The sequence below is a fragment of the Carassius gibelio genome, chromosome B17 (assembly GCF_023724105.1).
Source record: "Carassius gibelio isolate Cgi1373 ecotype wild population from Czech Republic chromosome B17, carGib1.2-hapl.c, whole genome shotgun sequence".
NCBI lineage: Eukaryota > Metazoa > Chordata > Actinopteri > Cypriniformes > Cyprinidae > Carassius > Carassius gibelio.
In genome coordinates, this window is record NC_068412.1 from 27,909,151 (window position 1) to 27,922,426 (window position 13,276).

A 13,276-nucleotide genomic window follows, 5' to 3' on the forward strand; every position below is an offset into this window, starting at 1 on the left:
CTACTAATTAAACCATTTTAAATCAAATAATAGCAGAATTTAAAAAATTAATATAATTTTTTTTTAATTCAACGTCAAACATGATTTGCATCTAATTTGACAATTTAAAGACAAATTAAAATGCAACAAATTGTATCAATTAAAGTCAATGTAAAACAATCATTTGTATTTAAACTGCTACACATTTGACCATTTTATAAGCTATTTTTCATGTGATGTGTTTCACATTGTTTTTTATTTTTTTTTAATGTTTTAATTCTTTAATTAATTAATTAAATACATTTTTGTATAAATCAGTTCTGACTGTTTTCATCTTCAACACTAAATGCATTGTTTAATCACCTAAAATGGTACACAGTTTTTGGGATATGTTTTGTAAAGGTTGAATCTTCCTTTATAGGAAATACATCTTGCTGTAAAATTATATATTTCTGAATGCAATGATATTCACACATTCTTATGTGTAATGTAAGAGTCCTGATAGTTTTTGGGGTTTACTGTATACCACATAAAGATGCCATTTCTTCATCATTTGAATACTTCTAGTGACATTTCTTGAATATCATCACTATTGCTTTAATTCCTGTTATTTTCAGGGGGTTGAAATGTTTACTGTGTTCACTGTGAATGCAGCATTTCACCAACAGCTATAAACTCATTGTTGTTTAAACTCAAGCATCAAAAGTTTATTGTGAATGTGTCAATTTTTCAACGAAACTGAAGAAATGTTTCATAGAAGTTTGTGATTTGCCATCATAGATGACGGACTGAGCAGCAGTTGATAATCATGCAGGTTTGCTTTCCAAAAGACACCACGATTTACAGCAAAAAAAGGTTTTCTGCGATCCTTAGCACACCTTTGAACGAAGCAAAAGTCCTTCAGAAAGTCTCTGTTCACTCTTCTATCAGTCGTGAGGTTGTAAAGAACATAAATAATACATTTTAAATGTATAGTTCATCTAAAAAGGACAAAACTGTACGTGATCTCATGTCACTGCAAACCCGTTGCTTTTTGTGTGAAACTGACTTAAGCAGATATATTGCAGAAGGTCTTTCACATATTAATAATAATAATAATTTTGATTAATAGTAAGCTCCTAAAAAAGTGTTATTCACTGAAAAACAGCATAAAGCGCCATCGGTTATTGTTCAATGATTGAGCGGTTTTTAAATTTGATAAGTTTTAAGTAAATAACTTCAGTTTCAGTTTCTCACACAATGCATCGTGAGTCATACAGTCTATTATTATGGTACTTTTATTTTTTATATTTTTGAGAGATTTTTCCACTGAGGAAAGAAATTCATTCAGGTTTGGAGCAACATGAGGGTTTGTGAGCATTGGCAGAATTCCCAGGTTTTTGGTGAACTGTCTCTTGAAGCTGATGTCAGTCTGTATTCCTTGAGTTCTCAATTCTCAATGTCTTTTTTTTTTGGCAACGTATCATTTGTCACAGTGAAAATCAGCTGCAGTTGATCGTAACGAGTCAAGCAGCAGCTTACGAAACACAAAGGCACATGTTCACCCTGTCATCGCCTGCTTACGGTTGATGTTCTTTCTGCTCCAGTCTTTTATTTCGCTCTGTTTCTGTGGCCTCAGCCGGAGCGAAACTGTTCTTCTGTTTGGGTTCCTCGGGGAAGTTAGGCAGACAGGTGAAGCCAGTGTTGGCCTCCATTGCTGTTTTCTCTTCCTCCATCTCCTCCTCGTCCTCGCTTCTCTCTTCTCCCAGAGTGACGTTGCTGCTGTTGCTGCTGAGGACATCGCTCAGCTTGCTGGCGTCTTCTGGGATGTTCCTGTGGAGATCTTTGCTCCGGTTGCGTTTGGCCAGTTTGGTGAGCGAGCCGAAGCGGTTGAAGATGTTCTCCTCGGAGGACGCCTGCTGTTCACTGTGCTCGGCCTTCAGGCGCAGGTTGTTCAGTTTAGTGTCGATGCTCTCCTGTGAGGAGGTCTTAAAGCGCCTGGCGTCCAGCCTAGCAAAGACTGCACGCTTTTCAGGTGACAGCATGTCCAGCGAATGCGCCCTCTGCTCCAGACCCAGACGTCTGCGCTCCATGCTGCGGATGGTGGCTGCACGCTGAAGTTTGTCGTGGATCTCTCCACTGAAGCGTCTCCGTGTCTCACGTAACTCTGCCCGAACATTTGCCTTCCATTCTGCCGCATGGGCCTTAAACCCTCCAACCTGTGTTAGATAGTACAATTATTAATACATTTATTGCTTTATGTTGACTTTGGTAAAATCATTTGCAAATTATATTTTACTTTATCTATTTAACATCTGAATTAGCATCTAATTTCAGAGTTTGCAACTAATTTCACTATTTATTTAAAGTCACTGAAAAACTGCATTTGTTACAAATGTTACCATTTAAAATCTAAGTAAACAGAACTGCTACAAATGTTTCAATTTAAAGCCACCACAAAACTGCATTTGCAAATAATTTTACCACTTAAAGCCAGTGCAAAAAAATATTTGCAACTAATTGAATCATTTAAAATCAAAGTAAAACAGCAATTGCAGCTAATTTAAAACTATAATATTAATAAAAACAAGGTAAAAATAAAACATTTTGCAACAGATTTTACCATTTAAAGCCAAGGTAAAAAATCATTTTCAACTAAATTAATCATTTAAAATCAATGTAAAAAAAAACAATGGCAGCTAATTTTGCCATTTAAAATCAAGGTAAAATAACGATTTAGCAATTCATTTAAAATCAACTTAACTACGTTTGCAACAGATTTTACCATTTAAAATCAACATAAAACTGAGTTTGTATTGGATTTAACCATTCAAAGTCAATGTAAAACAGCATTTGCAACAGATTTTACCATTTAAAATCAACATAATACTGAGTTTGCATTGGATTTAACCATTTAATATCCACTTTAACTAATTTAATTTAAAAAAAATCTATGTAAAACAGCAACAGTAGCTAATTTTGCCATTTAAAATCAATGTACAAAATATATTGCAACTGATTTTACCATTTAAAATCAACTTAACTGAGTTTGCAATGGATTCTACCATTTAAAGTCAACATGAAACTGCATTTGCAACAGATTTTACTATTTAAAGTCAAGAATAAAATGGCATATGCAACGAATTGTACCATTTACAGTCAACATAATGGCATTTGTAAACAACGTTACCATATACAGTCGACATACGGTCTATATATGTATTAACTCTTTTTCATAATATGATGTATTTCACAGTGAAATAGTTTTTCTTTTTAACAGCAACTGGGCTTGATATAATCACGATAAAGATTGTTTATTGGTGATCATGTAATGTGATTATGTATATTGGAGATCATGTTTGACATATCATACCTCTTCTTTTGTTTTCTTGGACAGAACCCTGAACCAGTCTCCAATCATACTCAGGACCGCAGCGAAATACGCCAGTCCCACCAAAATCCAGAACCAGACCAGAGGCTTGTACCATTTCATGTATTCTATTTTTTGATCTCCACCTTTAAAAATAAAAATAATAATAATTAATACACTGTATAAACAGAATAAGGCGGCCAAAAAATGTGGTCCAAAACAAATATTCCAGTGGAATGGAATGATCTTAACTATAATTTTAAACTAATTTAAAATGTACCATTTAATATCAACGCAAAACAGCATTTCCAGCCAAACTGACTACTTCAAGCCAACATAAAACAGCACTTGCAACACAATATGCCATTTGAAATCAATGTAAAACAGCATTTACAGCAAATTTTACTATTTTTAGCCAACGTAAAACAGCATTAGTAACTAATTTTACCATTTAAAGTAAATATAAAACAAAATATTTAACACTTTAAATTCATCAAAGCATCATTTAACACTTTAAATTCAACGAGAAATAGCATTTACCACTTTAAAGTTAACATAAAACAGAATTTTCCATTTAAAGTCAACAGTAAACAGCATTTGAAGAGAATTTCACCATTTAAAGTCAATGTAAAACAGCATTTGCAGCCAATTTAACCATTTAAAGTCAATGTAAAACAGCATTTGCAGCAGAATTTACCATTTTAAGTCAAGGTAAAACAGCATTTGCAGCCAATTTAACCATTTAAAGACAAGGTAAAACAGCATTTGCAGCCAATTTAACCATTTAAATCCAAGGTAAAACAGCATTTGCAGCAAATTTTACCATTTAAAGTCAATGTAAAACAGCATTTGCAGCAGAATTTACCATTTTAAGTCAAGGTAAAACAGCATTTGCAGCCAATTTAACCATTTAAAGACAAGGTAAAACAGCATTTGCAGCCAATTTAACCATTTAAAGTCAAGGTAAAACAGCATTTGCAGCAAATTTTACCATTTAAAGTCAATGTAAAACAGCATTTGCAGCAGAATTTACCATTTTAAGTCAAGGTAAAACAGCATTTGCAGCCAATTTAACCATTTAAAGACAAGGTAAAACAGCATTTGCAGCCAATTTAACCATTTAAATCCAAGGTAAAACAGCATTTGCAGCCAATTTAACCATTTAAAGTCAAGGTAAAATAGCATGTGCAGCAGACTTTACCTTTTAAAGTCAAGGTAAAACAGCACTAGCATTCAATTTAACCATTTAAAGTCAGGGTTAAACAGCATTTGCAGCCAATTTAACCATTTAAAGTCAAGGTAAAACAGCATTTGCAGCAAATTTGACCATTTACAGTAAAGTTAAAACAGCATTTGCAGCAGACTTTACCATTTAAAGTCAACAGAAATAGCATTTACATCAAAGTGCACCATTTTAAGTCTAAAAAACTGCATTTGCTATAAAAATGAAGCACTGTACTAGGCAAAGTTATGTAAAATGCCTTCGCCAGACCACCCACCTGCTACATAATCTCCAATGCCGACGGTTGTGAGAGTAATGACAACGAAGTAAATGGCTTCTAAAGTACTCCATCCCTCGATGTGTTTGAAAATCACTGCTGGGATGGTGACAAAAATGATACAGCCAGCAATGATGAAGAGTATGGTGGAGGTGACACGGATTTTGGTCTGGCTTATTTGCTTGTGTTTTTGCTGTAGAGGGTAGCAGATATATGTATTTACATAACCAACTATTAATTAATTATCCTCAGTAGAATATGCTTTAAGTAAGTCGACTCACCCTGAAAACTTTCTCCACCTTCAGGATGCTCTTCATAAACACAGTTCCTAGCTGATCCCCGATCCCGGCCAAGAGGAAGCCAAACAGTGGGATGCCAAATATGGCGTAAAGGATGCAGAAAATCTTGCCACCCTCAGTCCTGGGGGTGATGTTTCCATAGCCTGTAGATGTGGGTGGAGAAGACAAGAGCTTATTTAATCGTTAAAAAAACAAACCGCTCTAGTTGACCCCCTCTATTAAACCCACATTCATAGATCCAGAGGGAGACAATTGGTGGCTTCCACCGAGAGAACATGGCAGTAATTACAGACTGCTGAACAAAAGGGAAGTTAAGACAAGGACAGACTAAACAATTTCAGTCAGAGAGGAGATCTGAGCTCAAAGCTCTGCAGTAATACTCTTGAAGGTTAGTGCAAATATTGTGCAAAAGTAAAACATGCAATGTGTAAACTACAATGAAAGAATGTGGAGTCGGATTTACGGCTAGTTCTTTTACAAAAATTGGACAAGTAAAAGTCCAAACATAATTATTAGTACCTTTAAATAGAAATGTTTAAGGAATGACTCTTTTTTTGTGTGTGTGTAAATTTTACTTAAACATTGTTCATCACTGTAAAAAAGTGTGTGTTTTTTTTTTACAGTTCGTTTAATTCACTGAAAAATAAAATAAATAATAAAGTTTCTCTTCATTTACAGGTGTTGAAAATTAGCATTCATGCTATAACACTAAAACCAATGCATACGGTTCGTCCAATGTAATTGTATGTCAATGTCAAATAAAGAAATAAAAAACAACAAAAAAAAAATATTTCTTTTGCAAGGTTTGCACATATATATTTTAAGCACAACTTAAGTACCGAGTTAAGTAAAATCTGTAAACGAATAGCTGCCTATCCTTTAAAGATAATAGGTTCACTCAATATAATTCTTACACAAATTTACAAAGATATCTCAATACTTGGAACACCATACACAATGATGGTAACAATCAGTGAATAGGGTTTGACTATAAATCAAATTCATTTTGAGTTTGATGTCACAAAACAGTAAGTTACTAAACCTGGCATCAAACGTAACCATAAAACAGTGTAAATACAACTCAAAAACAGTGAAAATTTTAACATTTTTAATTAAATGGGATCATAACTTTGATATTGACTTAAAGAATCCTTGTAAATATAACAAACGGTTCTTAGTAAAATGTGAGTTCTAATTTATATTATATTTTAAGCTTAAATAGAGTACTAACATAGAATTTACTTTAACTTTTTTCATTCTTGCCTTAACTAACTTATTTTATGTAGAAATTACATTTGTTTTTATGTAGTATTTTCTTCACCACAAAACATATTTTTTTCATTGTAGAAAACACTGTTTGTCAGGAGTTTGTTATTTTTCTGAGAACAGCAAAAAAAAAAAAGTAATAAATTACCATTAGAAGTCAATAGAAAACAGCATTTGGTGCCAATTTTACAATTTAAAGTCTGTAAAATGGCATTTGCAGCACATATTACCATTTAAAGTCCATGTAAAACAGCTTTAGCGACTAATTTTAACATTTAAAGTCCATGTAAAACAGCTTTAGTGACTAATTTTACAATTTCCAAGTCCATGTAAAAAGGCTTTTGCAACAAATTGTACTATTTGATGTCAATATAAAACAGCATTTATCATTTAAAGTTAACATAAACAATTTGAAGTCAATTTTATAACTTAAAGTCAATGTAAAACCTATTGTATCATCTAAAGTCAACATAAAACAGCATTTACCATTTAAGGTCAATAAGAAAGCATTTACAAAATGTTTTTCCTAATTCTCATAATGCTAACATGATGTATTTCTCATAGTGTGATGTATTGGAGAAGTGTTATTGAGATGGTTGGTCAATTTTACCTATTGTAGTGATGACGGTTCCAGCGAAGAAGAACGCGCTGCTGAGGTCCCAATGGCTGGAGTTATTAGACGTGTTTCCAATGGGACTCACTCCAGCACTGACCGCATCTACTGCATGCTGGGAAAAGATGCACATAAGAAAGAAACACTCAAAAAGCCATTTTGGAAGTGCTTCGGTGACTCTAAGTGACCAAAGTATAACAATATTAGCAAATCATTTTAAAAAAGCCATTTCCCCTGAGTCACCCCGCACAATAACAGAAACTCTCATTTCTCAAAGTAATTCACAAGAATGCTAATTAGACTTTGATGTAATTGCTAAGTGCCTGATATGATGTCAAACCACCCTCTTTGTGGCTCAGTGTCTAAGAATCCTGCACTGAAAATCAATCCGCTCCATCTGTCAGTAATTGAATTTAATTTGTGGCTCTTCTCAAACTATTTAAAGAATAAGTTGTATAAATGGATTAGGCTTAGTAAAATGTAGTCAATAAATCATTAAGTCCTGTCCAAATCTTGCTTTTCGTAATCATAAAGATATATTTGTACCTAGAGTAACAGGGATAATCTTAGAGCAGTAGAAATGTATGGTCTGCAATCAGTCTTATAAATATTAGAATAAATTAAGTGTATAGGGTCACACTTAGACTCTCAACTGATCACATCTACCTATAGGAATACAACACCTATCACTGCATTTCTATATAAGCTCTATTCAGTAGCATTTTCGCTAGCACAGGATCAAACTACCCTCCTCCATCCCCAGCTCCTCCTTTCTCCACATTCAGGAATTGGCTTTCTGATATTCATTGTTGAATCAGACTCCTTTACTTTGAGCAATGTTTTACACTTAAATATCATTAAGTACATTAAAGACATCTCCTTATTCTGTTCTGTAGGCTAAGTGTCTATCATTTTTAGGATAGTGGTCCTGACAGAAATAAGTTAGGTGATATCAAAGAGAAAACGCACAATAAAATAAACATGCTTTCAGCAAGAAACGTTTTTTCTCTTGGTAATGTTTCTTCTCGCCAAGAATCCTGCAGGTGGGACATTTTTTGACTCAGACATGCTCACAGCCAAGAACAACAACACCGACAACAGCCATCTGGTCTCGCATGACAGGACAGAGACATGTCCACATGACAGACTGAGTTTAAAGGCATTTTTGAGCTCAATTTTTAGTATAATGTTGCTTTATGTTCCCTACAAAGTGTTCTGTTTTTGAACCAGTTACAGCACAATTTCTCAATTGTTTGTCTTAGACTAGTACTTTGTTTAAATGGAGATTTCGATTGAGTGTTTTTCCTCTCAGATGTTTCTACTAGTCCCTCAGTTAGGGAAATTAGTATCACTATAAAGCCAACTGTATCATGTTCTACTACTGTTTGACACAGGAATGATCTTCACAAGCCTCCAGAACATCTCACATCTTCTGAGGAGCCTTTATTTCTTCTGCTCTAAATCAGCATTGGCTTGCATTGCATTATGTTTAGATCATTTCAATCTCATCTTACTAAGATGTATTATTGGAGATATAGAGTGACGACTCATGTATATATATATATATGTGTGTGTGTGTGTGTGTGTGTGTGCGTGTGTGTGTGTGTGTATATATCATTTTTTATTTTATATAGTATCTGCTGTGCTGTTATTGATTGACAAGCATCAGAATGTCATCGGGCAAAACAATTAATAATTGATTACCTCAGAGTCTATTCCTTATCGAGGGCTCCATTTCAACTCTCTCAGTTGGAAATAAAGAATTGATTTTTTTTTTTGATTTTTTTTTGGCATGAGTTTAATTACCATTTGTAATGGAGGGGCACATTTTGAGTCACAAAGGATGTTTACATGACATATATAGGTGAGAAGTGAAAAAGGATGTAGGCGTGTGTCGGCTCACTCACATATGCAGTTATTGTCAGGTTTGACTGAACTCTCAGTAAACTGGGTCACATGCTCACTTGATGATTTAAACATTTCATGCAGTGCGGCCATGTGTGTACTATTTTATTATTTATTAATAATATTTTGAATTCATTTTTATGAAATGATCCTGTGTAGTTTACTGTTAATTTTATTATTATTTTTCAGTTTTAGTAATTATATTACTTCAAAATTAACCTAAACAATTAATGGTTGACCGATATATCGGCAAGGCTGATATATCGGCTGATATTTGTTTTAAATATCGGCATCGGGCGATAAGTTTTTCTGCTTGGCAGATGTGTTTGAGGAGCACTCAAACTTCCCAGAATACTGAGTGCACTATTGGTTACAGTGGTTTCTTCCTTTTTAATTATATTTTTATTAAATAATTATTTATTTGTGAATATATATATATATATATATATATATATATATATATATATATATATATATATATATATATATATATATATATAAAATTTCATATTTAAGAAATTATAAATGCGTAAAATAAACAAATAAATGACAAAGTATTTTTCATATGTATATATATATATATATATATATATATATATATATATATATATATATATATATATATATATATATATATATCGGCTATCTGTTTTTTTTTCTGTTTTTTCACTGCAAATAGCTGAAATAAAATAGTTATAAGGTTTTTCATTTTTTGATTTTATTATATTTATTTTATTTAAAATAATGAAAAAGTTTTTAATGATTTAATTTTGTTGTTGTTGTTTTCTTGGCTGAAATAAGAGTCATTTTTATTCCCTGTATATTTTAAATGTATTTTATGTAAAGTAACGAAAATATTATACAAAGAGAGAGAGAGAATTCCCTTGGCAACTAGCTGATGTATATATATATATATATCTATATATATATATATATATATATATATATATTTGTAAATGATAATAACCTTGTGTGGCATACACTACTAGTAAACAGAATACAGTTAAATATGCAGTATGCTGGCTTTCTGTCTCAAACATCACTAAACTGTGATCTGTTTATTAGTGACCATCTGCTTCCTTGTTATTATAGATCCCTGGAAACTCATTTGCATGGAAACGCTTGAATCAGCGAGCCCCAGTTAACCTTGAGATGAAAGTCCTATTTGAGATGATGTTTTAATTATTGATTATGAAGAATTAACCATGAACAATAACCTTTACAGCTTGTATTGTTATTAAACATGAAATTAGTACAAAGAAAGCCTGTTATATGATGGAAATGTTTCCCACCATCTCATCCACCCTTCCAGTATTCCCAGGCTGACTGTAGGATGTGCTTCTGTGAGAAATCAATGCAAAGCTAAGCTAATTTGCTTTCCATATATGCGATATATGTGTGTTCTCTGTTATGTAACACATAAAGCGTGTGCTTTATCACAGCATCCAAAGTTCAGCCTGAAGTGAGTGTTTGCTGGCAGAAGTGAGAGCTGATATTCCTGATGATGGTCAGATGGATTCATGTGTGTCTTGGAGTGACATTTACTGATCAATTAGAGCTCAGCGTCAGCCGGAGGAAACAGCAGAGGAGATGTGTGGTTCAAATGACCATGAAGGTTGTTGCTGACCCCTAACATAGCTGGGAAAAACTCATTTGGGTCTTAAGACATCCTAAGATGAGAGTGTCACCCAAGAAAAGTGTGAACGGTGGTTTACATTTCTATTTTATGATACTGAATGCATAGGTAAAAGTAGTATTTTAAAGCCTCAGCTTTCACAACTAAATTAGTAAGGATAAAAAAAATAACAATAATAATTTCCCCAAAATCAATTGAAAAAAAATAAATAAATAAAAAAATAATAATAAATATATATATTGTTATATTGTACATTATTAGCCATTAACACTTTGTTTATTATGAAATTGATTTTATGATTATTTATTTATTTATTTAAAAAAAAATGCCCATTAGAGTAATGTAAAATAAATTAACTAAAATGAAACTGTAAAAGCTATTACTAAAATTATAAATTGTAAAATGTTTTAATAAATAATGTTACTATCTATTATACAGCCTTCTTTAATTTAGGCTGATTTAAATGTTGAAAATGGCCATTGCAGTACAATATATTTTTTATATTTTCTGTAATATATTATGTCTCTTATGAGTTGAATATCTCTTCACTTCTCTAAAAGATCTCCATGAATCTTTTTTTGTTTGTTTTTGAAAAATCAGTGAGCCTCAAGTATGATGGTATGAATCTGATATGATCAGGATCTTTTGAGGAGCGTTTGTTTCCAGAAGCTTTACTTTCACTGTTCCTCAGCGGAGGAATGATCTTCACAAGCCTCCAGAACATCTCACATCTTCTGAGGAGCCTGGATTTCAATCTCTCAATCACTGCATTATTATATGTGTGAATCATTTCAATCTCATCTTACTAAGACGTATTATTGGAAATATATTAATATTTATTACTTTAGTCTGTCGTGAGCTGATATCTCTCTGGGTCTGCTCTCACCTTGATGAGAGCCTCGAGCTCGGCTGGAGAGACGCAGGGGTTCCTCTGCAGGAACTGGGCCTTCTCCTGCGTGATGCTGTCCTTCTGGTTGCTCTCGAAGGGTTGCTCCAGCGCGCAGAAGGCCAGACCGCCGCACACCAGATACATCACCACCACCACAAACACGGTCACCACCGTCTTCCACTTCATGACCGAGTGGAGAGCAGACCCGTCCGCACCAGTGTCCATCCCCGTCATCACACTGGCCGAGCGGGACGAGATGGAGAGGCGAGGGAGAACACAGTGACCGTTGGCTTTCACCTCACAGCCCATCGGGTTCTGCATGGCCACTACGCTGGCCTGAACCAGACTGGACTGGACCTTCTTCGGCGGGACGATGTTTGTCTGAACAGCCACTAAAAACAGACAAAGATGAATCAATTAATTGAAAATAATACCAGTGTTATACAAAGCCATGCAGGGTCCCTACTGAGAGTCATTCATGTGTTCACATGAGCACCCCGTTTAAACATTCAGCTCTGCCTTTGTGGAGGACAGTGGGCGGAGCCTGTGAGTCACAATGATGTAATGCTCAAACCACCCCACAATTTATGCAGGCTCCGCCCCCCTCAGCATTCTTCAGCACTGTCCATTTGTAAAACCGAAACAGAAAATATTGCAAGTTTGGGATATATGCAAGACCATATGGATTAAATGTATCGATTCAATAAACTGAACTTCCATGTGCATGTGTTGTTTTGCCTAATAATCAATAAATTCATACATTTTTGACTTTGAATGACCAAAGGATGCCTATATATCATTACATCTGAGACATAAAAGCTGTCAGTCCAGCCCTCACCAATCAATATCCAATCAAGTAGATATATTAACAATGATGAACGTCCATACAAATGTAACAATGACAATTCAATGAACCTATATAAAATAGCCCTTTGTGATTGATAATGGCCATGATATTATTATGACATTTGTAAAGCCATTATGAAATGGAATATATTTCCAGATTATAATTTGAAAATGCTTCATTCATTCATTAATTCATTCAAATATATATATAGCATGTGTGTGTGTGTGTGTGTGTGCGTGTGTGTGAATGAAGAAAAAAATTAATCTGATGATTCAAAAAAAGAAGAAAAAACCATCAATACTCAGACCAAATTTAAATGAAATATTTTCTCATCATTATAAAGTGCAACACAACCTCGAATGACGTAAATAAATAATGCACTCGAGTGAAATAACCAAGTGACACGACTAACCTTGTTCAGGGTCCCAGTTCACCTGTTTCCTCGGATTCTCTAACGGGAATTTCATGATTATCACGCCTTTCCTTATCAAGGTTATCTAACAGCATGCACACAGTTCAGAGAGAGATCCTTTATAACACGTCACAATCACATTTTGGCTTCTGTCTCAGAACAAGTGCACGCTCCAGACCCGAGCGCATGATGAGGAGGAGAGATGCACGCCTTTAACTCTCAGTATCTCTACACTGTCCGTCAGTGTGTGACCACCCAACATCTCTCTCAGTCTCAGCAGCTTGGCATCACTTTGAGGAAAGCAAATAAAGCGCTAAACACTGGGAGCATCTGGGAGCGTCTCTGCGCGCGCCTTTGTTTCAGCGTCTCATCCTTTGTGCCGTGATTCCCACAGGCTTTAAGTCATTAAAACAGCTCTTTAGTCATTTGTGTTCGTTATAATAACTTAGAAATGATCGCGTCGTGTTGAGCCTGACAGATTAAAGTGATACTCACTGGTCATCGCGGTATTCCGGCGTGAATGCGGCGCAGAAGCGGCTCAGAGCCGGTGCACATGGAGAGAGCAGGTGCAGAGGGCTGGAC

General features: G+C 34.4%; 1 protein-coding gene across 2 annotated transcripts; it reads right to left on the bottom strand.

The window, feature by feature from the left end:
* Positions 1-1,417: 1,417 nt before the first annotated feature.
* kcnk10b (potassium channel, subfamily K, member 10b) lies at positions 1,418-13,276 on the bottom strand. Of its 2 annotated transcripts, none has more exons than XM_052580720.1 (7): positions 13,190-13,276; positions 11,433-11,827; positions 7,003-7,120; positions 5,109-5,269; positions 4,828-5,020; positions 3,332-3,474; positions 1,418-2,177 (listed from the first exon to the last, which is right to left on the bottom strand). In XM_052580720.1, exons 1-7 carry the CDS (start codon positions 13,194-13,196, stop codon positions 1,539-1,541), a joined length of 1,656 nt encoding a protein of 551 aa, XP_052436680.1. In that variant the 5' UTR covers positions 13,197-13,276; the 3' UTR covers positions 1,418-1,538. The 2 variants fall into 2 exon arrangements, with proteins under 2 accessions (XP_052436680.1, XP_052436679.1); XM_052580719.1 differs by lacking the exon at positions 13,190-13,276 and adding an exon at positions 12,695-13,179.